The sequence below is a fragment of the Spermophilus citellus genome, assembly GCF_964194105.1.
Source record: "Spermophilus citellus genome assembly, chromosome: 12".
Lineage (NCBI taxonomy): Eukaryota > Metazoa > Chordata > Mammalia > Rodentia > Sciuridae > Spermophilus > Spermophilus citellus.
The window spans coordinates 77,983,051-78,006,705 of NC_138198.1; the positions used below are offsets into that span (position 1 = coordinate 77,983,051).

Consider the following 23,655-nt stretch of genomic DNA (forward strand, 5'->3'; position numbering starts at 1 on the left):
CCCCAGGAAGCTCATCAGGACCACCCAGGGCACGAGCCCACCCAGTGATCCCCTTGGGAAACTGAGCTGGGATGAGGTAGGGTGGAAAATTCCTTGTGTTGGACCTGCCTTCAAGCCTCTCTGAAGGGTTGGGTCCACTGCAGTCAGCAGCAGCCTGCCCTGCTGCTGTGGGTGTGCAAGGGCGGGGCCCTAAGCTCCGCTCATGCTAACAGCCCAGGGAGGAAGCAGGAGTACAGAGCAGCGTAGAGGCTACAGAGGACCATCCTTTTTTCTGCCCTGTCTCTGAGCAGACGTACCTGGGGAGGCTACAGGAGGTGACTTGGGGTATCCTGAAACACAAGAGAAAGGAATGTCAAGACCTGAAACAGTAACTCATTTTGCTGAGTCCCTTTTCCCTCCCTGCCAGCATGTTCTACTTGATTCTCTATTACTAATGAAACAGACACAGCAAGGAAATCCATCCTGAGAGCTGCCCTCTCAGATCTGGAAGCACATTTGCACACTCCTGTTCCTGCTTCCTCACCAGCCTGCCTAGCCCTAGACAGCCAGAGGGCCCTGACAGCAAGCCAGCTGCAGGAATCCAAAGAGAAAGGTGGGGCGCTGGGGCCTTGGGGCCAGGCCCGGGAGGCCTTCAACTGGACTGACTGCGTGGATGGTTGGGCAGGGGCCTGCAGACATGGATGGATTAAAAAACAGCCCAGCAGAATATAGTCACCCATGACACACGGAACTAATGGAAGACCAACATCTTAGAAAAGGCAACTGTGATCACTGTAGCTCAGGAGGCTGAGAAGGAACAGGGAAAAGGAGAGCTAGGGAGAGATTCAGCAGTGACCCAGGCAGCCACCATGTTTCGCTGGTCATGTGTGCACTAGGCCGTCACCATCAGGAACCAACGCCAACCCTGACCATGGTCAGGTGCCCCTGAAGGTCAGCCTGGTCCCAGAGGGGACCAGGAATGTTTATGGAAGCCGACATCATCTGCCCCCTCTGTTTCCACAACCCTAAGGCTGTTTCCTCACCTGTAACAGCCCCCAGGCGGGCTGGGGGCTGGAGAACAGAATGGAAGGATCCCAGAAGGCTCACTCCTTTTTTCTTCGTGCCTTAACTCTGACTACACCATCACCAGGACAGTAACAGCAGTGACACGACACGCGTGGCACGCTCCGCAGCCAAGTCCTTGGCTCTTTCATCCTCACCATAATCCCCTGAGGTTCTGTTGCCATCCTCCCTTGGCATTGAAGGAACTAAATTTTAGGGACACTGAATGCCAGGTCCCAGGGCTGTGGCGAGGCTGCCTCCCACTCTGCTGTGCCCCTAACGGTCTTTGCCCTGAGCAGGCTCACTAAACTTGGTTTCTGGAGACCTCTCCTACTAGGAAGGCCAGTGAGCTGCCCCCGTGGAACAGACAGTCCAATCCCTGAGATGATGACATTTCTAAGTATAATTTTCTTTGCTGTCCCTGGAGTGTCCCAGCCAACATTTATTAGATTAGCATAAATCACCCCCCTCTGGTCCTTGGCATATTTGCAAGCTTCTTTCTGAACTTGTCCCCCTAAATCTGGGACCCTAAACCCACTTGGGGCCAGGCAGCACACCCACCCCTGTCCCCCAAGGCTCAGGTGATCTGCAGCCGTCCCCTGTGCCTTCTCTGTGATAGGCTCACCTGGTGCTCCTGCATAGCCTTCTGCGCTGGGGATGGCCTCCTGTCCCGTCTGGCCATCCACACCCTGGGGCAGGCCCCTTCCTGACACGCCCATCCTCCCAGGAGGCCCAGCCTCTCCAGTCTCCATTAGGACCCCGGTGGAGCCAGGCAAGAAAGGCAGCCCCGTCCAGCCAGGTCGAGCTGGTGGGGGCAGTGGCTCTTCTGGGGGCCATAGCTGCGGGGGTCTCTTGGGCAGCACTGGCCGTTGGCCTGTGTGCAGTCGTCTTGCGGGGTCCTCCGGTGATGGCCGTGTTGGCTTGGGCTGTGGCAGCTCGGTGGGGGCTTCCGACGGCAAGGGCCTTGCAGGCACCTGTGGGGCCTTTGGGGCCAGGGGCTGGGGCGTTTCTGAGGGCTCCTCCGCTGAGCATTAGGAGAAAGAAACACAGGGTCAAAAAATCTCCAAGTCATTGCTGGTCTCAGGTCTGTGAGGGACTTTGCTTAGTCTCCAACACAAGCTAGTCTCAGGAGCATCAGCCACGTGGCTAGAGCATTGTCCCCACCAGGACATCCACGAACAGCACCACAGCTTGGGGCAGTCCGCATCACATCTGAAGAAGCTACGGTTAAGCTGCCTTCTAGAAGGCACCCTAAGAAGCCAGCTGGACCCTCTGCCCAACACAAACGGATTTCCACCTCTCCTGCGAAGACAGAGGCACTCTCCAAAATGGCATCCTGCTTGGCTCCAGCACCTAAACAAACAGATTTCACTCCATGCTTGTGCCATAGAGGTATCACAGGTTAATAACTAAAGGAACCTGAAGCCACTGGCCACCTTAGTCTCCAACACAAGCTAGTCTCAGGGTCAGCTGATTGTTGAGGAACTCTGCTGTGGAGACCCCACATCTATCCCCAGCCAGTGATCTATGCATATTTCAGGGAACCCTTCTCTGCAGTTGACATAGACCCAAAGGAGCAGGGATGCCCACTTGTCTCACCACACCCTGTGGATTACCAGTGGAAGGAATTTCCAACAGAGGAACCTCCTGATTCACATTCTCTTTTTGAGATGGTCACTGTGACTCATCCAGAAGCTGCCACCCATTTCTTCTCCAAATACATTCTCAGAACCAACCTTCCAGGAACCCATTCCTGAGCACTCCTCTAAAAATAACCAGTTTGACTGAGATTCCATTTGCAAAGGGAAAACAAACACCCACCTCCTCTGTTTGGTCCTGCGATGCCCCAGGTTCCAAAGCTGCATAATCACAGGCTGGGCAACAGTGATTGTGTCGTGGCCCACGTCTAGAGTGAGCATTCTCTAAGGTAAATATGGCAGATCAAATGCATGCTCCCCTCCTCCCAGAGCCAAGTTCCCAGACCACCCCTAGAGAGGTTATTTCTCAAACGGCCTTTCCTAACCCACGTTTCATGAGAAAATTAAGCCCTACAGAAAACGATTTGATCATTGTCTCCTTCTCCCAAGGATGGTACTGAGCTAATTCCATTCTATGTACCAAAAAGTTCACTCATTACATACAACAGAATGGCTTCTGTCTCTGAGAAGGTCTGGGTGTGATAGAAAAACCAAGCCGCGGGCTGGGGCTGTAGCTCAGTGGTAGAGTGCCCTCCTTGCACATGTGAGGCACTGGGTTCAATCCTCAGCACCACATAAAGATATTGTGTCCAACTCCAACTAAAAAAATTCAAAAAAAAAAAAAACTGAGGCAGAAGGAGTATAGACATGGGGACACTGGTATAAAAACACTAAGTCAAAGTATATACACTGAATAGACCCCTTCTCCTGCTCAGCCCTGAAGACACTTGCTCATACCTCTGATCAGTGATAGGATTCTTCAGAATTGCCCCTGTAATGGAATCTAGTCTTGAAACCCTATTTAGAGTTCACTATTAAAGATGAACCAAGTAAGGATCACCTGGCATGTAAGGAAAGCCACCAGTATGAAACAGAACAAAACAAGCTATCTAAACAACTAGTGAAAAGGAACTCTTAAGAGACACTGCAAAGAAAACAAATGTGTAACACCCTCAGAAGACACTGCAGCCAAGATGTAGGAATCGGTTGATATTAAAAAGAAATAAGGGGGGCTGGGGTTGTGGCTCAGCAGTAAGCACTCACCTACCACGTGTGAGGCACTGGGTTCAATCCTCAGCGTCACATAAAAATAAATAAATAAACAAAGGTATTATGTCCATCCACAACATATATATATATATATATATATATATATATATATATATATGAATGAAATAAGAATATGATGAGCCCTTGCAGATTAAAAGTATGTTTGCCAAAATAAGAAAGTCTGATAAAAGGGTTGATAGACAAAATCAAGGAAATCTTTCAGAAGGTAGGACAAAATGATGGACAGGAGGAGGAAACCATAAGAAAATTATTGGTGTGAGGGCGTGCTGGGGTTGTGGCTCAGTGGTAGAGCGCTTGTCTAGCATGCACGAGGCACTGGGTTCAATCCTCAGCACCACATAAATGTAAAATAAAGATATTGTGTCCACCTAAAACTTAAGAATAAATATTTTTTTAAAAAAGAAAATTATCAGGTCAACTTAGTCTTTCTAGAAAAAGATCAGAAAAACTGTAGAATAGGGGTGGGGGGGTGGTAAGGAGAGAATGAATTTCCCAGAACTGAAGAAAATTAAAGATCCTAGCATCACTGTTGAATAAAAAAATCTATGGTTTGAATGTCCTATACAAAACTCAGGTTGAACTTAATCCCCAATGCAACAGGGGTGGAGGCGGGGCACATCGCCAGGTGTTCAGGTCATCGGGTTCTCTACCCTTACAGCTGATGAATGTGATGGGAGTGAGTTATCTCCAGAGCAGGTTGTTATAAAGTGAGCTTATCCCCTTTGTGATTCTCTCATTCCCATAAGTTTGCTTGCCTCTTTGCCCTTTGACCATTGAATAACATAACCAAGAGGCCCTCGCCGGATGCCCAGTACCATGTCCTAGGACATCCCACCTCCAGATTTGTGAGAAATAAATATCTTCTTTTTTTTAATATTTATTTTTTAGTTTTCGGCAGACACAACATCTTTGTACGTGGTGCTGAGGATCGAACCCGGGCCACATGCATGCCAGGCGAGCATGCTACCACTTGAGCCACATCCCCAGCCCTAAATCTCTTCTTTATACATTACCCAGTCTCTGGTATTCTGTTATGGCAACACAAGAAGACTAAAACACCAAAGCATATTCAGAACATTAAAGATAAAGAAAAGATACCGCGGGCTGGGCTGTAGCTAAGTAGTAGAGCGCCCTCCTTGCACATGTGAGGCACAGGGTTTGAGCCTCAGAACCACATAAAAATAAAGACATTGTGTCCACCTACAATTAAAAAAAAATATTTTAAAAAGAAAAGATACCACAAACTTTCAAAAGAAAACACATAAAAAGTACAAACCACAAGGGCATCATCAAGCTCCTCAACAATACTATGGGAAACTAGAAGTCAAAAGGACGATGCCTTCAAACATTGAAGGAACATAATTATTAACTATTCTATAGTTAATTCTATACCTAGCCAAAATATCCATCAATCATGAGAGCAAAATAAAGACATTTTGGGTTGAGGTTGTGGCTCAATGGTAGAGCCTAGCATGTGTGAGGCACTGAGTTTGATTCTCAGCACCACATTAAAAAAAATAAATAAAGGTATTGTGTCCATCTACGACTAAAATAAGTAAATAAATGAAGACATTTTCAGAAACGCAATAGTTTAAAAGAAAACAGAACAAAACTCCTCAAAAGTGACCTTTTCTTTAAAAGCTATTCCAAGTTCAAAGTAGTAGACAAAAGGGGAATGAAGGGAAGGGAGGAGGGATAGGAATAGGAAAGGCAGTGGAATGAATCTGACATAATGAATCTGACATGTACATATATGCATAGACCAGAGTGAATCTCACCATCGTGCACACCCACAAGACTGGAATCCTAAGTAGAATAAGATATATTCCATGCTTGTATAAATATATCAAAATAAATTCTATTGTCATATATAACTAAAAAGAACCAAGTAAAAAATACTAAAAAAGAAAAAAAAAACAATTGAAACTATTTTCCACTGAAATAAAGGAGTCAGCCATGAAAAAGAGTCAGGAAGAGGGTCTCACACACACACACACAAAAAAAAGGTGCAAGCTGTTTCTTGAAGAACAGCTAGTGAAAGCAGTCTCAGGTTGAAAGCCTTAGAGTCCATCTAGAAAAATGACGGACCCAGATTGGATCAGAAAGAATTCCAGAAATGAGGTTTCCAATTTAAAAAAAAAAAAAAAAAAAACAGAACTGGCCAAATGGCCTGATAGGTTTCATGGCAGATAAAATTATACTGAGAGGCTGTTGGGAGAATGGGAAGAATCCAAAATAGATACATAAAGTCTAAGCAAGTACTGACTGCTAACTCAGAAAAGCAGCTAAAGAATGCAATGTGACCGTGGAGAGCTATGGTACTCCTCATAGCATAAATATTGAAAATTGATTTATGGTAATATAACCACTTTGGAGTTGGGAGGAGGGGAAGCCAATATAAAATGTCTAAAGCTGATAAGTCAATTTAGAAGTAAAGAGGTAAATATCAAGGGGGGGCAGGGAGGAACACCTGGAAAAAGTCGAAGAACGGAAATTGGGGGGGCAGGGGGCTGGGTTTTAGTATCAGCTTCTCAGTGCTATTTTACCTCTTCCTATAAAATTTAATTGTAGGAGACACTCATAAGGGGTCTTTTGCCTCCAACTCAAGCATGCTTGAGTGTGTTCCTTGTCTGTCTTCTTTCTTCCCCCTCATTTGCCACCGCCTGCCCCCAGCTCAGCAGCTGCCTTCCTCCCCAGCACACACACTTCTACCCCAGCCCCAAGCCCCAACACCTCCCTTCTCTTCTTGGATTTGCTCCAACCAACATTGCTCCTCTCTTTTCAATCATTTTTTCCTTCCTCCATTCTGGTTCCTTCCTGGCTCTTTAGCCCAAGTTTATGTACCTCCATCCAAAATTTTAAAATACTTTTTCCTCAGTCCTACAACCCTGAATGAATTGCAATCAGCAAAATATCTTAAAATAGCTAAGCACGGCCAAGTATGGTGGTACATGCCTGTAACCTCTGCAGCTCAGGGGATTGCAAATTCAAGGCCAGCCTCAGCAACTTAGTAGATCCTGTCTCAAACTAAAAAATAAAATGGGATGGGGATGTAGCTCAGGGGTTAAGCCCCTCTGGGTTCAATCCCCAACACCAATAAATAAATAAACAAATAAATAAATAAATAATGGCAAAGTACAGGCCTCTCAGATGGGTCCTCATTCACCAAACCTCCTAATCAGTACTCTGTCAGAAATCCACCATGGCTCTCCCCTTCTCCCCTTCTAGTCCTCCATCTCCTGACACTGAGTCCCTCACCTCCTTTGGCAATAGCTACCTCGCTGGTGCCCCGCTCTCGTCTGCCTTTTCCTGGCTTTATGCCTTTCCTTCCGCTGTGCACACCCCCTAAAACAGCCTCTTCCAGCCCCCATGCCTGAAATCCTAGTTCAAATACCACTTCCTCCATGAAGCCCTCTTGGATCTGCCCAGCAAGCCCTGAGCAAGCTTCTCTCTGAACCAGCAAAAATTGGGGCCTCCAGAGACTGTTGATTTTGTGTATTTTTCTTCTCCGGCTGTCTGGTGATTACACATCTTAATTATCTTTCATCCCCAGGGCTTGGCACAGAGCCTAGTACATGACATTGAACAATTGAAGGGTTTGGTAAATAAAAGGAGGCTGAAAATATGACAGGTACTATGGGTCATGGCCTAATTGCTCTCAGCCATTAAATTGGGCACTTGAATCTTGCCCAAAATCATTGCCATTCTGGGGTCCCATTGGGGGCAGCACACATGGGACAATTTTTTTTTAATATTCATCACTCTCTCAACACCAAGGCTTATCACACCCAGTGGAAGGCATAGAAAAAAAAAAAAAAGAATGAACCAAGATACTGTCCAGTTGCCCCCAGCCCCAGCCTCTCCCAGCTCAGGCCCCACCCACAGCGTTACGTGGCGCTCCAGCACCTACAGTCATTACCAAGTCACAACAAAGACTGGACAGCGATTCTGGAAGGATCCCTCTCCGTGGCTGACTGCTTCACGGAACACATGGTTCCAATTGATGGAGCGACCATTTGAATCCAACTCTTCGCAGGAGCCAAGTGTGACTCCCTGCGGGACATAATGCCTGAGGAATGAAGAGTCAGGGGCAGATCGGCCCGAGGTACCTGGCCTGGCTGCCAAGAGGTGGGCTCACGCCACCACGAGCAGGCAGGAGGGACCTGACCCCCAGCACTGACTCCAACCCCTCTTCTCTGAAACTCCTATTAAAAGCCAATCTCAAAGGAACCTGTTCCCAACAAGTGCCCTGAGGAGCCGGGCTGTGGGGGGACCTGGGGATATGGGGTTAGCCCTGCGCCTGGCAACTGGGTGGTGTCTAGTTGATAAACAAGGAGCTGGGGACAAGGGCCAGCCTACACTGTTAGGGTCTATGTTTGAGGCTGAAATCTCTCAAGTTATCAAACTTATCCATGCAATGGGCTCACCCTGCTGTGTCCTCCTGTCACCAGGCGGAATTCAACACCCATCAGACAAAGTGAGGGATGTGGGGCATCTCGCTGACTGTAAAGCACTGTTCAGGTGTCGAGTGCAATCCATCCGAGGTCCAGTGGAGGTCAAACCATCTCCCTAGCATTTAAAGGGTGTCTCTGCCAAGCAAATGCTGCAACTGGAGTATTTTAAAAACGCTGATCCAGACTTGAAAACAAAAATCCACCAGAATGCTGAGCAACAGAACACCAAGTGGGGGCCATGGGATGCTTTCAGGGAAGTCAGCCACACCAGTGGCAGAGCCCCAGTTCCTGGGAGGAAACCCCAGCCATCATGCCCTGGGCATGAGAAGCACCTGCCTCATCAAGAAATCAGAGAAACGGGGGCTGAAGGGACCCCGGGTGAGGAAGACTGGCCAGGAAGTGGGCGATAAGTCAACCTGACAGGTGGGCATGCAAAAGGCCCCTCAGGGCTGAGAAGCAGCTCTTCAGAAAACCTGGATTGTTCTCTTGACAACACAGGAAGGGAAACTTAGATGCACTGGAATAATCCACCAGGAGCAAGTGGCCAACTCAAGGCTTTTGGCTGTGATTGGAACGAAGAGGAAAAAATAGAAACTCTCTCTGGCTGCATCACAAAAGGGACTGCTCTTCCTCAAGAGTAGAGACTGCACAGGCCATGCTGTAAAACACCAGTCCAGACGTGCCAACCTTGAAACCCTGTGGAACGGAATAGGCTAGCTAGGGAATGCAGATCTCAGTTTGTGCAAAGTAGGAACTAGAGAATGTTGAAATAGCAAGACAGCCTTGGTCAAAATCTCCACCAAGACGTTGGAACTAGAAATGGCATTGCTATCACTTTCCACAGAGAGTGGGGCTTACCTACCTGAGCATCAGCATCACTCGTGTTTTTTTGTTAAAAATTCACAAGCCAATTATAAAATTTATATGGATAAGCCATAGGGGAGGGACATATCAATAACTGAATCAGGGGGCTGGAGTAGAGCACTTGCCTAGCATGCACAGGCCCTGGGTTCCAATCCCCAGCACTTTCATGAAATCAGAATAATTAAATAGCTGGAACAGTCAGTCCGTACAGGGCTCACACAGGCCCAGCCGACCTTCCATGAGTGCTGCTGTGCCAATGTGGGCGGATTATATTCTTTCTCTCTTCCTCGCCCCCACCCCTTGTTTCTGGCACCCAATACCCTAATGGTTAATCCTACCCTGCCACCTCCAAGGTGACCTCCCTTCCCATTTCAGAACCAGAGCTAGGGTTTGTTTTAATTGCACATTGCTGGGGCTCACTTTGTCCCTGAGGAGGCATCCCCTAAGTGAGCAGGAGTCCTCTTTCTATAAGGATCCCTTGCGGTTCTATGGGTGCAGCTATGGGCCTAGCTCGGATCTAGAACACGGCCAGTACAGATTCCAGGTCACCATGGAGACAAGCAGCTGCCACTTATATCGACCAAAGAGCATTACAAAAACCAGATGCCCACAGGGCAGAAGGGTGTGAACTCTCAGCCTTTCTTTTTTCTCTTGTCTTTTTTTGGGGGTGCTGATGTATACACACAGCTGATTTGGCCTTTATATAAAGTCGCAAGCCTGTGACTCAGCTTATCATGCTGTCTTGGACCTAAATCAATCCCAACCTCGGCTGATGGCAAGTCAGTGGCCAAAGCTGTGATAACGCTGGCGACAGGCCACTCACCCCGGCCAAACTTCACGGCCCAACAGTTATTTTGATAGTCTGTGCTTTCTCATTCTTACTGCTTTACTTGGGCAACTTGATAAAAATAGGATTCTTAAATCCATAACACACCAAAGAAATCATGGTGCTTTAGGTATGAGGTGTTCCCCCAAAGCTCTCATCTGAGACAATACAAGAAAGTTTAGAGGTGAGACGAGTGGGTTCTGAGAGCCTCCACCCTATCACACCTTCATCCACTGGTGGGTATTAACTGGGTGCTAACTGGGGGCGGGGTAGGGTGCGGCTGGAGGAGGTAGGTCACTGGGGTTCCCTCTCCCTCTCCCCTTCCTAAATGCCATGTCCTGAGCTGCTCTCCCCCTCCACACCCTTCCACCATGATGTCCTTCCTCACCTCAAGCCCAGAGCAATGGAGCTGGCCTTGTATGGACTAAGGGCCTCTGAAACTGTGAGCCCCATGTAAACTCTTCCTCCTCTAATGGTCCTGGTCAGGTCTTTTGTTGACAGCCACAAAAAAATGCTGACAAAAACAGAAATGATGTGATTAAGAGATTTCAAGTACTAGGAAGAATGAGCCAGAGATGTGAACAGAAAGGGATGGGAAAGAAGAAGAGGGCAGCCCTGCTGCAACCCGGATGATGTCGAAACACTGCTGCGGTGTGTGTAAGGAGCGCTGTCCCTTCCGGTGTGCGTGACGCAGAGGAAGAAACTTTCCTGACTCACAGCAGGGTCCTTCTGCCCACCTTCCTTCCTCAATACCAGCCTCCCTTCCCTCCCCAGCCAGAGAGGATCAGTGCCACCTGGGGCTCCATCTGGGGCTCAGCATCACCTCAATGCCAGGCCAGGAGAAGGATCCACCCGCTGGGGTGGCTGCACCCAGCCTGTGTCACAGGCCAGGGCCATCTGGATGCCAGGCAGCAGGAGAGACTACCCTTCACCCACTTCCTGGGATGACAGACATCAGGGCACCCAGGATGTGGCCCACCCCAGGGACATGTGTGCATGACCACCTAAGGCCACTGGCTCCAGAAGGAGCAGAACCATGCGGCTTGGGGAAAGAGGGAGGGTGCTCGAGATGGTCCAAGGACCGGTGCTCCTGCCCACCCCTGAAAGCAGGAGCCAGCAGATCCGGAGCCCAGGGCCACACCCTGCTGGCCACAAGGCACAGAAAAAGGATCTAGAAACCTTTTCATTTAGAACCCGATTTGTCATGAGCTTCCAGTCAACAAGTTTGAACGTGAAGTTGTGGGTGCTGGGAGGGGGGATTCGGAGGCGCCTACGCTTTCAGTCTGACTCTTAGTCCAGGGAAGAGAAAGAGAAGCCACCCTGTCGATCTGTTCCAGAGCAGCCCACCCCCAGGCCTCGCTCTGCTCCAGGCTGGAGGCCTGGGGCTGCCTCGGAAGAGAAAGGGACAAAGATCATTGTCCTCATCAGAGGGGAGAGGGCTGAACCGGGAGACTCTCCACGACACAGGGGTGTCGATTCTCACACCTCCTTTTTGAGGTAGATTGTTCATCACTATCATTTCCGGTTCAGATGGATGGAGAAAGTGATGCTAGGGACACAAAGTCACAGAGCCAGCGTGCAGGAGCCCTGATTCCAAACCTGGGAAATAACCACCACTCCCTGGCTCTAATCTCCCAATGGTTTCCTACGGGACTGAAGTCAAAATCCTTGGGATGGGGATGTAGCTTGGTGACAAAGCACTTGCTCAGCATTTGCAAGACCCTGGGTTTGATTCCCCAGTATGCACACACACAAAAATTCCAAATCCTTTATCATAGCCTATAAAAATCTGGCATGATCCAATTCCGACCATTCTTTTTTTTTTTTTTTTTTTGATCCATTGCCTATGACCTTCCCCCTTGCTCGTGTACTTGAACAACCTGGCCTTCTTCAATTAGGGCAAAGGCAAACTCAGCCCTGGCCCTTACAGCGTTTTTGTTTGTTTGTTTGACTGTTTGTTTTTGGTACCCAGGGATTGAACCCAAGGGCACTCCCCTATCAAGCTACCTCCCAGCACCCCCACACATACCTTTACAACTTGTTTTGAGATAGGGCCTCCCTGCGTTGCCCAGCCTGGATTCTAACTTGAGATCCTCCTGCCTCAGCCTCCTGAGTCACTGGGATTACAGATGTGTGTACCATGTCCAGCTCTGCCTGGACCATATTCTCACAGACATCTCTGTAGGGTTTGTTCCCCCTTTATATTTATGTCTCAACTCAAAGGTCATCTCCACAGAGAAGCCTTCCCTGACCATTCATCCAAAATAGATTCCTGCCCCCATCCTCCATCCCCATCTGTTTCATCATTCCTCACGGCATTGATCAATACCCGAAATCCAATATTGACGCGGCTGTTCACTGGCCGTCTTTCTGTTAGAGCGCACGATCATGAGGGCCCCAGGACATGGCTCAGGAGAAACCTGATGAGTGAGTGAATGAAGGGTCTGGGGTGTGGAGTGAGGAGAGCTAAGGGTGAGACGGTGACAACGGGACACAGTGGTTCTTCATCTCTCCTAAGCCAGGTGCCCTTCAGAATGCTAGGTGAAAGCCATATCCCTCTAGCTAAAAAAATAGCCAAATGTCGGCATAACATGTCAAGAATTCTTTTAAACCCCAGGGGAAACACATGAACTGATTCGGGGGGTGGGGGAAGGCTTGAGCCGGGAGTGGTGAGGCACATCTATAATACCAGCAGCTTGGGAGGCTAAGGCAGGAGGATCGTGAGTTCAAAGCCAGCCTCAGCAATTTAGTAAGGCCCTAAGCAACTCAGTGAGACCCGGTCTCTAAATAAAATACAAAAAAGGGATGGGGATGTGGCTCAATGGTGGAGTGTTCATGAGTTCCATTCCTGGTACCAAAAAAAAAAAAAAAAAAAAGCCTTGCATCTATTTGAGCATCAGCTGCCCCCTGGGTAACTGAGCCCCATCAGAGATGCTGCCAAAGAACAGGATCCATGAAGAGCCAATGGACTGAGCAGGAGCACCAGAGTGTGTGTATGTGGCCCAGAATCTGGTTACGGGTCCAAACCTAAGCCCATCATCTCACATTTGGACCTGCACCCCCCTGAGGCAGGCATGATGACCATCATGACTACCCTTGCCACCTGGCACGACAGCCCCGTCACCTTCAAGAGCCGACTCGTTGTGACCAACAGAATGAATGCGGCAGAAGTGATTCTGTGATCGCTCTTGGGCCCCACTGTAGGAGGCCAGCAGCTGCCCCTTTCTCTTTAGGAGCCCTCTGCCACACAGTAGGTCTGACTACTTAAGAACTGTGTCGTGAGGAAGCCCAACCTAGCCATGTGGGAGAGAGGGGCGACGTGGAGGAACCCAGAGGTGCTAGCTGGGCCACCAGGTCAGCCTAGACCTTCCAGCCAACCGCCAGCCAAGGGAGGCTGAGTGGGCGGCTCGAGCTGATGCCCCATAGAGCAGAAGAGCCATCCGGCTCAGCCCTGCCCGAGTTACCCATCCCTGTACACAACAGAAAGTGACACCCCCCCCCCCCCGTGTTTCAAGCCACCAAGATTTGGGGAGGAGGTCACACAGCAATAAATAACTGATCCAGTCACATCACGTCACCTTGCCTCTCCTCCATCCCAACCCTTGGAGGAAATACCTACTCAATCTTATAGGCTCCACTCAGGGGCCCCTTCCTTGGAGATGCCCTCCCAGACTTCCACAGCAGCTGTGGGCACTCCACCTGCCCCCCTGAGGCTCATCCATACCCCATTCCCATGACCGCCCCTTTGCTGGCTTCTCTACCAGAATGTCATTTTTTATCCACATGTGCCACACACAACCATTACCTACGTCCCAGGGGCTCAATAAGGGGTTATGTACTGAAAGAACAAAGCCTTACACTATTTGTGCACACACACCACCTTTTTTTTTTTTTTCTTTTTTAAGATAGGGTCCAAGTTGCTGAGGGCCTCACTAAATTGCTGAGGCTGGCCTCAAACTTGCAAGCCTCCCAAGTTGCTGAGATGACAGGCGTCATTGTGCTTTTTACAAATGACCTCATTCATTTACTGCAGACCTGTGTGTCTCTTTTCCGCTGTGCTGAGGCATGCCCTGAGTGAGGATCATGCCAGCTCATCTCTATATCCCTCACAGAGCTTCGCACACAGTCAGTGCTCAACTGACAGACATGTGACTTTCTCTGGGACCTTAATGTCCAGGTTCTGGGTCTCCTAGGCCTGGGTGTGCTACAAGCTTGCATGAGGCTCTGTTTATTTCTGGCTCTTTTCAGTCACGGAAATTCTCAAGAGCCCATGCCGTCCACATTCACAATGGGTCCAGCCCCAGAGACCGTGTCTGAGAAGCCCCATTCTGTCCAAAGGCATCCCCTTGCAGCTCCTACTGCCCAGACAAATGTCAAACAGCAAATACAGCTTCCCACGCAGCCAGGGCTCTGCAAACCAACTGGAAATATCTGGCCCAGTCTGTTATTATAAAGCACAGTCCAGACAGCATTGTCACCACAAAGGACAATCACTCTGTGAACACACACAGGTCTTGTGACCTCTACTCAACATTCCAGAGATATAGGAGCTGAGTGGGACCAGGGAGGAAGGAGCCAGTCATACACAGTGCAGAGGGCCGGGCACAGGGAGGAGGCCAGATTCCTGGTCCTGTTCAAACTGGGTAACTCCTTATCTGCAAAATAAGCACCCTGCTCTGAGGTCACCGTCCAGAGCATTTTCCCTCCTGACTACATGGACCCCTTCCCACTCCTCCTGAGGCTCTCCCCAGGTGGGGAAGGGCTTGTCCACCTCCCATGTTCTAGCTTTCCATCTTTTTTTAAAATTTATTTATTTATTTATTTATTTATTTATTTATTTATTTATTTATTTTTGGTGGTACCGGGAATTGAACCCAGGGGTGTTTAACCACTGAGCCACACCCCCAGAAATTTTTTTAATATTTCATTGTGAGACAGGGTTTCATTAAGTTTGCTTAAGGCCTCACTAAGTTGTTGAGGCTGGCTTTGAACTTGTGATCCTCCTGTCTCAGCCTCCCGAGCACAGGGATTACAGGTGCGTACCACCATGCCTGGCCCAGCTTTATGTCTTAGCTGGGACCTCATCTTAAAATTCCACAGGCTCACAGAGCCCATGAAATCTCAGTCGGTATTTATAGGCCTGTGTCACCCACAGAGAACAGAAGGAAAAGGTGACAGACCTGCGGGAGGTGGGGAGGAGAAAATAAAGACAGGGATGTCAGGAAATAGTTTCCATCTGGGCACACCGCTGACCCTCTGCAAGTCCCAAGGGCCAAATACTCTTCACTCAACTCTGGGAGACACAGGATTTGTATATAGCCCAAGCTCTACCTGTCACCAGCTGTGTGGCTTTGCACATATTTCCCTCTAGAAAAGGATGCACCTTCTCTGTGAGGCTGTCACAGGGCTCATCAGCTATGCCCTGAAGGGACTAGCCCAGCGCTGGTACACAGAAGGTGCTCAATAAATTGAATAAGGTGCTAAATAAATTGAACTCCCTTCTTTCTCCCTTTCACCTCCTGCATCCAGTTAGAAAAGGCTAGCTTATTATTGAGGGTATCTAAAAATAAGAATCCAGCCGGGAGCGGTGGTACATGCCTGTAATCCCAGAGGCTCAGAAAACAGGCAGGAGAATCATGAGTTCAAAGCCAGGCTCAGCAACAGAAAGATACTAAGCAGCATAGTGAGACCTTATCTCTAAATAAAATACAAAAAAGGGCTGGTGGCTGGGGTTGTGGCTCAGGGGTAGAGCGCTCACCCAGCACGTGCAAGGCCCTGGGTTTGATTCTCAGCACCACATAAAAATAAATAAAATAAAGATGTCCAACTACAACTAAAAAATAAAATGTAAAAAAAAATTCAAAATAAATAAATAAAAAGGGCTGAGGATGTGGCTCAGTAGTTGAGTGCCCTGGGTTCAATCCCTGGAAGAAGGAGAAGGAGAAGTAGGGGGAGGGGGAGGGGAATTCAGGTATATTCTATTAATAGGGATAGGCTTTTTTTAATATTTATTTTTTAGTTGGACACAATACCTTTATTTATTTATTTTTATGTGGTGCTTAGGATCGAACCCAGGGCCTCGCATGTGCTAGGTGAGCGCTCTACTGCTGAGCCACAACCCCAGCCCCAATAGGGATAGTTTTTATGTTATCGGTTAAAAATAAATTTAGAATTTTTTAAAGTGGGAAAAAAAATAGAATTTAGATATAAGAGAAGCTCTGTCCTTCAGGGATTATGTGTTTAGCCACGAGTAACAAACAATGGAATTATTACTCAAACTATCAAGAGACTATTCATTCATTCAACAAATATGTGTTGAAAGTTTAAGGTGCTACAAGCAGCGCTCTCAGCCCTTCTAACGCACTTCCAGATCGCAGCACCATGGGGCTTTGGACAGTGACTGCCCCTAAACTGCTTTTGCCCAGGGTCCTGCCCAGGTCTTTGGAAATAAATATGACAGTATCCTATCCACCATGATATAAGCCCTAGATTCTAGGGAGAGAGTAACAACCCAAAGACAATGATGATAAAGCTTGATGACATAAACAATAGGTGAAGTTTGGAGAGAGGTGACCAGGTCAGCATCTAGGGGACTCCCCAGGTAGAGATGGGAACAGTAATACCCCCTGTCCAAGTTGTTGTGCCAAAAATCTGACCCCAAATCGTAGTGCCCCGGCATGTAGTGTCATTGATACTTGGCCATCTATCTGTAGCGAAGGGCCAGTTTTCCTCTTTAATTTCCAATTTGGTGCTCTTGTAAGATATGTGGATTTCGTGTTTGAATGCCAATGTGACATCAAATTAGTTTGAAAGCTTTAAATACACACTCTCAATGCTGGCCTTTATCTCATTGCTACCGAACACCAAACCATTCATGAACTGGCACTAAACCCGGAGCCACACTTGGGATTAACTCCACAAACCCTCCAAAAGGCACCACAAAGGCACACAAGAAACGGACGGTCAAGTTCAACTTACTTGCCGATGGCTGGAATTTGATCAGATCTTGCAAGTCAGTAGAAATCTGGAAAACATGGCTATAGAACTGCTGGACGGAATTCTTGAGGCTGGAAATATCTCTGGAATGCGACCTGAGTGTCCCGTTCATCTGCCTGACACAGTTCCACAGGCTGCTGACGTGCCTGTTGAGCCCCTCTTTGATCTTCTGCAGACTCCCCGACATGGAGTCCAGCTTGCTGCACGTTTTCTCCATATGCGACACCCTGTCCTCAACCACGGAGACCCCCCTCTGGACCCCGTGAATATTTTCCTTACAAGTGTCCAGGACCTGGCTCTGGAGCCTCTGCCACCTCTCCTCCAGCTGGCCGCAACACTGAGCCACAGGGTCCTGGGGAGACGGGAGGGTGTCCCCCATCCTTTCTTGCTCACCCACCTTAGTAAATCCACCGGCTGCAGCATTTTTACCTGCTTTACAATTGCTCACTTCCTTCTGAAGATGAGTCACATCATTACCTGTGTGGTTTAGTTGAGAATAAAGACGGCTAAAATCTTCTCGAAGCTTCTGGACATTACGCTCGGTTTCTTGAAACTTCCTATACATCGTATCATTGAGAGATTTCAAAAGGCTCAGGCTATCACCCGCTAGGTGGTCCTCTCTGTTTGGTACAGTACCTTCCAACCCAAGATGTCCTCCCTGGAAGTTCTGTAGGCAGATGTCCTCAACCACTTGAACTTTGTCCTGCAGGCGGTTTAATTCTATCATGACCTGTTCATTGCCTGATCCAGAAAGCCCAGGCAGGGCTGCCCCTGGGGGACCAAATTCACCACCAGTGTCATTGGCCACTTGTAGGAGGACGCTCCCCAGACGGTCTTCCAGAGAGTGTATTTTCTGATCCAGAAGTTGCCTCAAGTCATCGACCTCCCCAGAGATGGTCCCCCGGAGGGTTTCCTCAATGTAAAAGCAATGTTCTTCCGCGTTCTTCTCCGTCACGTTGATCCTTGCATCTAGTTCATTCCATCTGGCATCAAAGTCCACATCTGGTTCCGGAACCACCAGGCGGTCAAACTCGTTGTCCAGCCGTCCATTCAGCATTCTGGTGGCTTCCGCCACTCTCTCGATTTTCTGCTCTAACGTCTTGAGCTGCTCACCGAAGTCACCACCCTTTCCCCCGCTGCAGCAACTCGGCTGGGCTGGAGGATCCTGCAGCCGGGCTCGAAGGTCGTTGATGTCTTTTTTCAGGCTCGCCTCCTTCTCCCCGATCAGCTCTATCACCCCCAGGTAGCTGCTGCCGTAGTCGTCACACTGCTGCTGCAGGCCAACCAGCTTGTACTCACACGTGTTCTTCAGGTCGGCCAGCTTCCTGTCCATCCCCTCCATGAGCTCCTCTCTCAGAGCATCGATCTTACTGTCCACGTAGGCTTGGTAGAGCTCACTGGTGGTCATGGTCACCGTGGGGCCCTGGGCAGCCTCCTGCAGCTGTTTGAGCTGCCCTTCGTAACCCTTCACCTTCCCATCCAGCTCCTCCAGCTTGTCACTCTTGGTCTTCAGAGTATCTTTGACTTCGGCCAATTCAGACTTAAGGTCCTTCATACCAGATTCCTTACTACTGAGGGCTCCGGGAGGCTGGGCTCTTTCCGTGTCTCTGGCAGTCTCACTGCCAGGCCCCAGCTGGGGATGTGGGTCGCCCAGCCATGAGGTCGGTTTGCTGGCATCATCCTGAGTAGCATGTTTGAGATTTTCGTTCAGGTCTGAAATGGAAGACTGGAGGTCGAGAACTGTCCTTGTGAGTCGGAGAACCTTCTCCTCAAGCATCTGGATTTTCTTATCCTGAAGTTCTTCAGGCCCCTGTTTGGGATCCACCTTCTGACTCGGTTCTCCTGCAGGAGTTGGTGGTGAACTGTCCTTGGGGTCTGAGACTTGGCTTGGTTCGTGATCTATTATAAAGAAAAGGTTGGACCTCAGTTAACCTCTGCTTCCTTTCGACAGCTGCTGCAAAGACAATAAACGGGGGTACCTAGAGGACATGCTTAAATCTTCCCTGACAAGCCCCCTATCTAACTTAGATAATTATTGTGGTAGAGTGGAAGAGAGGATGGGCTTTGTTTGACTTTGGAGTCAAACAAACCTCTATGTACCTCTGGCTCTGTTGTTTACTGTTTGGCCTTAAATGAGTTAACTTCTCTGAACTATAATCCCTTCATTTCTAAAGAGGAGGGATAGGGTCTACTAGGATTGTTAAGAGAAAATGTACATATCATACACAGGCCATCCATGGTCCCTTTCACCCTGAAGGGAAATAACTACTTTGTCATGTGAACACACTGTTCTCACATTAGTGAAATGTGGCCACACCCAGTCACTGACTGCACACCGTAAAGCCATTAGCAGTTGGAAGGTATGATAATATATAATATCAGATCATTTGAGGTTATCTATCCTCAAAATCACTCCTTAACTTTTATTAGCATCCCTATGCTAAGAATCTTATAGACATCCCTTGGTCCTAAGAAGAGGTCAAGAAAACTAAAATCAAAGGACTGATATAGCAACTACTGTACTGGTGTCTCCTAACAATAAGCTATCTAGCCATATATAGTCAGATACCTTAGGTCAAAGATCACAGACATTCAATTTTGGATAGTCCTATTTTGATAAAATATTTCCCAAGGAGACAGTCCAAATGAAAAAAAATGATAATGATAGTGATGAGTCATAAAATGGAAATAAATTCATACAGAGATAAGTATTCTAATATTAAAAAGAGGCTATCAAGGGGCTGGGGTTGTAGCTCAGTGGCAGAGTGCTTGCCTAGTACCTAGAGGTACTGGGTTCAATCCTCAGCACCACATAAGAATAAATAAAGGCATTGTGTCCATCTGCAACTAAAAAATCAGAAATTAAAAAAAAAAAAAACTTGCAGCAAGAGAATAAGACAGGAGCCTTGCCCTAGAAAGGGCTCCCGGAAGGGGACCAACACTGTCCACCTGGAGCCCACAGGGAGGAGACCATGAAAAGTAAGTAGAAGAGGTCAGACACGTTACAAGGGAATTGAACGCAGCAATGCACTAGACTGAGAATAAGAAAAGCAAATTGAGAAAGCTGCAGATATTTGTTTCTTCCGCCCCTAAGCTTCCACATGAGATGAGAGCAGCAGCTATTATTTGTTAAAATTAATTCTAACAAATAACTTAGTTGTAAACCAATGCTGCAATTCAGATGCCCCAACTCCCAAGCACATCTGGTACCTGGCACAGAATAATAAAGAACACTTATTTGCCATACTGAAAGTTTACACTATATCTCGGAACCCTAGAAGGAAAATATAAGTTACCAAATCATATATAATAAGTGAAATGCTATTCTGGGTGTTATGGTGTTGATATTAACTTAAGTGTCCCCCCAAAGCTCACATCTATGTGAGATGATGCAAGATCATTCAGAGGTGAAATGGTTGGGTTATGAGAGCCGTACCCCAATCAGTGAATTAATCCCCCGGTGGGATTAACTGAGTGGTTACTGGAGGTGGTGGGGTGTGGCTGGAGGAGGTAGGGCACTGGGGACATGCCTTTGCGGTATATATTTTGTGTCTGGCGTGTGGGGCCTCTCTGCTTCCTGACTATCCTGTGAGCTGCTTCCCTCTGCCAGCCTCTGTTGCCATGATGTTCTGCCTCATCTCGAGCCCCAAGGAATGGAGCCTGGTGTCTACAGACTGAGATGTCTAAAACTCTGAGCCCCAAATTAAACTTTTCCCCTTCTAAATTCGTTCTTGTCAGGTCTTTTAGTCACAAGAAAAAAAAAAAAAACTAAAACACTGGGCAAAGGAAAAAAAAATTTTAAAGGCAGAAAAATGGGGGAATGGGAAGAATATAATGAAATATCTCTCTCCTCTACCACTGGTGATTGTATAAATTGCTATAAATATCTTTAAAGGATATTACAGTACTATGTATTAAAATACTCAGATCCTTTTGACCCTGCAATTACATTTCTAGAAATGTATTCCAGAAAATAATCAATGACAAAACAAAATTTAACAGAGAAAGACACTTATTCAAATACAATATTCAATATTGTATTGAGACTATGTTCAAACAATCATATTCTTTGAAGCTATTAAATGATATTGTAGAGGACTGGGGTTGTGGCTCAGTGGTAGAGCACTCGCCTAGTAAGTGTGAGGCATTGGGATTGAATGTCACACCACATATTAATAAGTAAAATAAAAGTCCATCAACAACTAATAAAAATATTTTAAAAATGATATTGTAAAATATTTAATGGCATGAAAGTTTATTATTGATTGACAAGTTGCTGGATCAAAAATAAGCATTTCCTTTTACTTCCTCCTAAAATCCCACTAAAATGACAATGAAAAAGGGAAGGGACCAAAAACCCCATCCAACTTAATATATTAAGAATTGGAATCAGAATGGCTAAGAACTTTTTAATAGCAGTACTGGGAGGTAGAGAGAAAATGAGCAACGTTTTCAAAATTCTAAAGGAAAAATATTTCCAAGCAGAATTCTGAAACTAGAGTAAAAATGTTTTTTTACTATAAAGTATCAAAAAAGTTTACCTCCTCCACAATCTTCTCATGAAACTACTAGAGTGGGCTGGGGGTGTAGCTCAGGGGAAGGGCACTTGCCTAGCATGTTCTATCCTTAGAACCATAACAACTGAAAAAAAAAACTACTATAGGATGTGCTAAGTAAAACAAAGGAGTAAAATAAGAGAGTGAGCAGGGAGATACAAAAGAAAATGGAGAATTGAAAAGAGGCAGGTTAAGACCCCAGGGTAACAGGGAAAGAGGATGACAGTCCAGATGGGAGGTGGGAGAAGGCTCCTGGAGACGTTTCTTCAAGAAAAATGAAGCTGCTGTGTCTGAACATAATGAAGAGACATTCAAATAACCAGACAAGGATTTGGGTTGAAATAGGAAACGCACACCAGCATGCACAAACACACACACACACACACACATACAAACAAGCAAAGGAAAAACGTAAGACAATTATTAACTATAGAAGATCAGAAGTCTGTGTAGGAAAGACCCATTCATAATATACCACAGGGCTTAGCTGTAAACATGAGCCATATAATTAATACAGTATAAACACTGAATATTGGCTTTAGTAAAAAATACAGTATTTTTTCCTGTATGGAAAGTAGGGGGTTGGGGAATAGATGAAAGATTGCTAAATCTTCAACTTCCACAAAAAGAAGTCAATAGATACGGAGGTAAATTTCAAGAGATTTATCTGAAGAGCTTAGAGCAGGCTGGGGTGTGGCTCAGTGGGAGAGTGCTCCCCTAGCACGCAAGAGGCTCTGGGTTCCATTCCCAGCACAGGGGAGGCGGGGGTTGGAGTTTAAAGTAATAGCCTCTGGGAAGGGGAAGTGAGAGAGAAGAGGGGTTCCCTCTTCTTCCCATTTGTGTTGTAAAGCTATTCAACTTGTAAAACTATACATATATTCAAGCTTTGATAAAATAAAAGCTGAAACTAAACAAAACAAAGATAAACTACTAGGACCCAGCAGCCCCCACCTCATGTTTCCCACCAGTGCAAATGACAGGATTTACTGTAATCACAGTCTAATGTTTATCTTCCCTGGGGTCAGGAACCCTGTCTGCCTGGTTTTTTACTTATTCCAGGGGCCTAGGATAGAGCCTGTCAGACGTCTGCAGATATAGGGAAGACTAGACGTTAGGAAGGCTGTCCCTGTTTGAATGCCCCCTGATCTCAGGTTGAAATTTAACCGACAAGAGGTGATCAGGTCTTGAGGACTCTACCCTTGTGAATGGATAATAGCTGTTACTGCAGGAGTGAGTGAGTTCCTGATAAAAATATGAACGGAACCTGATTTTTCTGTCTTCCTCATGCTTGCCTGCCCTTCTGCCATATTATGATGAGGGCTTTTTTTTTTTTTATGGACAGATGCTGGCCCTTGATCTTGGACTTCCCAGCCTTTACAAGCATGAGAAACAAATTTCTCTTCTTTCTAAATTTTCCAATCTCTGATGTTTGTTTAGACCGACCTAAAACAGACTAAAACAGTGGCTTCTATCAAAGAGATAAGAGATAAGTGCTGGTGAGGGTATGAAGAAAGGTGGTGGGAATATAAATTGGTACAGCCACTATGGAAAAAAGTATGGAGGTAGCACAGGAGGATGGCAAGTTTGAGGCTAGCCTCAGCAATTTAACAAGGCCCTAAGCAGCTTAGTGAGAACCTGTCACAAAATAAAAAATAAAAATGTGGGGGCTGGGGATGTAGCTCAAGTGGTAGCGCGCTGGCCTGGCATGCGCGAGGCACTGGGTTCGATCCTCAGCACCACATAAAGATAAATAAAGATATTGTATCCACCTAAAACAAAAGAATAAATATTTAAATAAATAAAAAAATAAAAATGAAAAATGTGGCTGGGGATGCGTCTCAATGGTAGAGCACCCCAGGATTCAAGTCTCAGTATTAAAAAAATAAATAAAAAGTGGGGCTGAGGCTGGGGCTCAGTGGTGGAGCACTTGCCTGGCATGTGTGAGGCACTAGGTTCAATCCTCAGCACCACATAAAAATAAATAAAACAAAATTATTGTGTCCATCTACAACTAAAATAAATACATAAATAAATGCAACCTAATCAGACCTTGGTGGAAAGTGTAAGCCGAACAAAACATTTTTTTAAAAAGTATGAATATTTCTTAAAAAATTAAAGTATAATTATCACACAATCAGCAATCCTGCTTC

At 46.8% G+C, this 23,655-nt stretch overlaps 1 protein-coding gene across 2 annotated transcripts in view; it reads right to left on the reverse strand.

Moving 5' to 3' along the window:
* The window catches only part of EMILIN2 (elastin microfibril interfacer 2), a 52,113-nt gene that overhangs the window by 2,689 nt on the left and 25,769 nt on the right, over window positions 1-23,655 (reverse strand). For both annotated transcript variants that reach the window (XM_081263323.1, XM_081263324.1), the window contains exons 4-6: window positions 16,932-18,848; window positions 1,667-2,065; window positions 297-329 (exon numbers count right to left, since the gene is read on the reverse strand). In XM_081263323.1, coding sequence (XP_081119449.1) covers window positions 297-329; window positions 1,667-2,065; window positions 16,932-18,848 — 2,349 coding nt within the window. The remainder of the gene's footprint in view (window positions 1-296; window positions 330-1,666; window positions 2,066-16,931; window positions 18,849-23,655) is intronic.